Below are 2,377 nucleotides of genomic sequence, written 5' to 3' on the forward strand. Positions count from 1 at the left end.
GACAGCCTCAAAAAGACCGACAACACACCGTCAACTCACACTTTACGAGCCCACAGCGCAAAACTAACGTAGCTCCAGCTCGTCCGGCGAACTTGCGGGGGAACAATAAAGTGACAAGCGACAGCTAACAGTGGATGTTAAGCTAGCTGGTTGACATGTCTTTGCACTGTTAAGAGTCGCTCCTAGTGTTACCTTTTCATTCGGCGAGCATTGCTTCTGCCTTTCTCTCTAGCGACGGGAGGACGCGGACGAGGAGCACGTATCTGCAGCAGAAGTACGCCTAAAACAAAATGTTGCTCCAAAAAAAAAAAAAAAAGTTTGCAACTCCAGTGTTGCAAATGCACACTGACTGCACGCGTACCACTATTTGACAGGAAGTCGATTTCTGAGGGATGCGCAAGCGCTCCCGATAGCGCCGACTGCTGTGGCACGCTCGGCTCACTATTTGGCAAGTGGCAAGGTCCTGATGGTGTAGTGTCTGTTGAACAAAATTCGCATACCTGCTGGGCTTGTTACGATCCGGAGGCTCCATAGCGAAGCAGTGGCTTCTTGATCCTAGCCGTGCATGGGCTAAAGCATGTCTGAGCGATATCAGAGAGACTTTGCACCGGTAATTCTTTGCAAGAGAGACGGGGTTGTGTCTCTTTGGAGCACTTTCTATCCGCCGGCACAGTTGACTCTCGCTTGTGCGTATGCCGTCGCCATCTTTCCAACGTTCATTGAGGAGGAGTGCCACAGTCTTGCATTACTACGGCAACCCGGATAGGTCATGTACGGTCATAACGGTGCAGGGCCCAAATGTTTTGGGTTTTTTTTTTTGGGTGTTTTTTTTAATCCTCCAGAGGACAGTCAGAGTGAATCAGATATCATATGGTCGCCTCTTGACTGATGTGACGAATCGTCATACTTTTAATCACTTGTTCTATTAGTTGCAGTGGAACATTTAATCTGCTACAAATGACTGCTTTGGATCGTTTCGGTTAATTACTCATGACAACCTAGTTTGTAGTTGTCAGTGGGAGTGCAGGGGGACTCATTTTAGATTGCCCTTCACCATCAGAGAGTAATATAACAGCAAACAGCACTACAGTACTGAGGGGGCCCTGTGTGACATGATGTCAGGGGCCCAGCAACACTCTGTCTAGTGTGTGATGAATGAGGAGTGAATGTAACCAGTAGCCAATATACCAGATTAACAAGTATTCCTGGGCTTTAGCATTACATGAGTCATGGTTAATGATGTCTAATTAAACTCAAATTAATGTGAGCTGAAATAATGGCCTATACAGGGAGTAAAAAGGGCCCACCTTATGATATTGTGGGGGCCCCTGGTGGTCTTAGGCCTTGCTTTATTCAACCTTGCTGATGCTACGTGTACGTTACAACTTTACGTCATGACATAAATGTAAAAACCTAAACATCTGCAAGTTTAAACCAAAAAAAAGGCTTTAAAAAAGTGAATAAAGATATAATTAGAGTATACGTTTGATTAAACAGAGTTACTGTGTGATGTTGCATCAACCCCAAAATGGGTAGGGGGTTACGCATTATGCACAAGGGGGGGGGGCAATAGGTCAGATGCCACTTTCTACTCATCCCCTCACAAAAACATTGAGTCTAAACATCTATAGCAGTGTCTGATTAAATAATTACAACTGGTGTTATCCTGACAATATTAAGTGTTTGCCTTATACTCAAATGAATATAATCACCTATTCAAAGGTTTGTTTTAGTTTTCAAAAGGCAGGAGTTACAAAGACACAGTGCCCACTAAAGGTTAAATACATGTGTGATTTGAGAATAGGAAAAGTGCAATATCAATAAATACTATCACACATAAACTATAACTAAAATCTATTGGTCAAGCTTTCATTAACTGCAGACTGCGGGACTACAAGAGACATTATGTTCTCATTTCTTTGGGAACATTATTGTATTTTAGATGCAACCAACATGATTATACCAATTCTAGGGGGTTTCACTGAGAGCAATGCTCTCTTTTTCAGGAATACCCTGATCACTGATTGAGATGTTTTTATTCAATGAGTGATGTTATTAATATCACATATCTCAAATGAGACCCTGTACTCATAAAACTGAATTTGTTTGTGAGTAAAATAATGTATCACATAATAACAAAATTAGTTATAATAAACAAAATCGAACATTAGTCCAGCTGGCATCATTAAGAAACACTTTCACTTGTAATAGCACACATTTCTAAACAGATATTTGAAGTTTTATGACCTTTTACAATGTCATTTAACTCACCGACATTACAAAAATGACACATAACCACAAGAAAACCCTTACACATACATATTCAATAATAATAGGCTACATCTTCCCGTTTGCAGCTGGCCTCCTTAACAAGGCC

General features: G+C 41.5%; 1 protein-coding gene across 4 annotated transcripts in view; it reads right to left on the reverse strand.

The window, feature by feature from the left end:
* Window positions 1–724, reverse strand: part of map3k4 (mitogen-activated protein kinase kinase kinase 4) — a 21,014-nt gene extending 20,290 nt beyond the window's left edge. For 3 of the 4 annotated variants that reach the window (XM_035663293.1, XM_035663295.1, XM_035663292.1), the window contains exon 1: window positions 501–724. In XM_035663293.1, the coding sequence (XP_035519186.1) occupies window positions 501–532 (32 nt within the window). In that variant the 5' untranslated portion in view covers window positions 533–724. Of the gene's footprint in view, window positions 1–192; window positions 306–500 lie in introns of those variants that run through there. The other variant, XM_035663294.1, reaches the window with a different exon arrangement.
* Window positions 725–2,377: the final 1,653 nt, after the last annotated feature.

This window comes from Morone saxatilis, unplaced genomic scaffold, assembly GCF_004916995.1.
Source record: "Morone saxatilis isolate NCDOM2014 unplaced genomic scaffold, NCSU_SB_2.0 Contig19, whole genome shotgun sequence".
Taxonomy (NCBI): Eukaryota; Metazoa; Chordata; class Actinopteri; family Moronidae; genus Morone; species Morone saxatilis.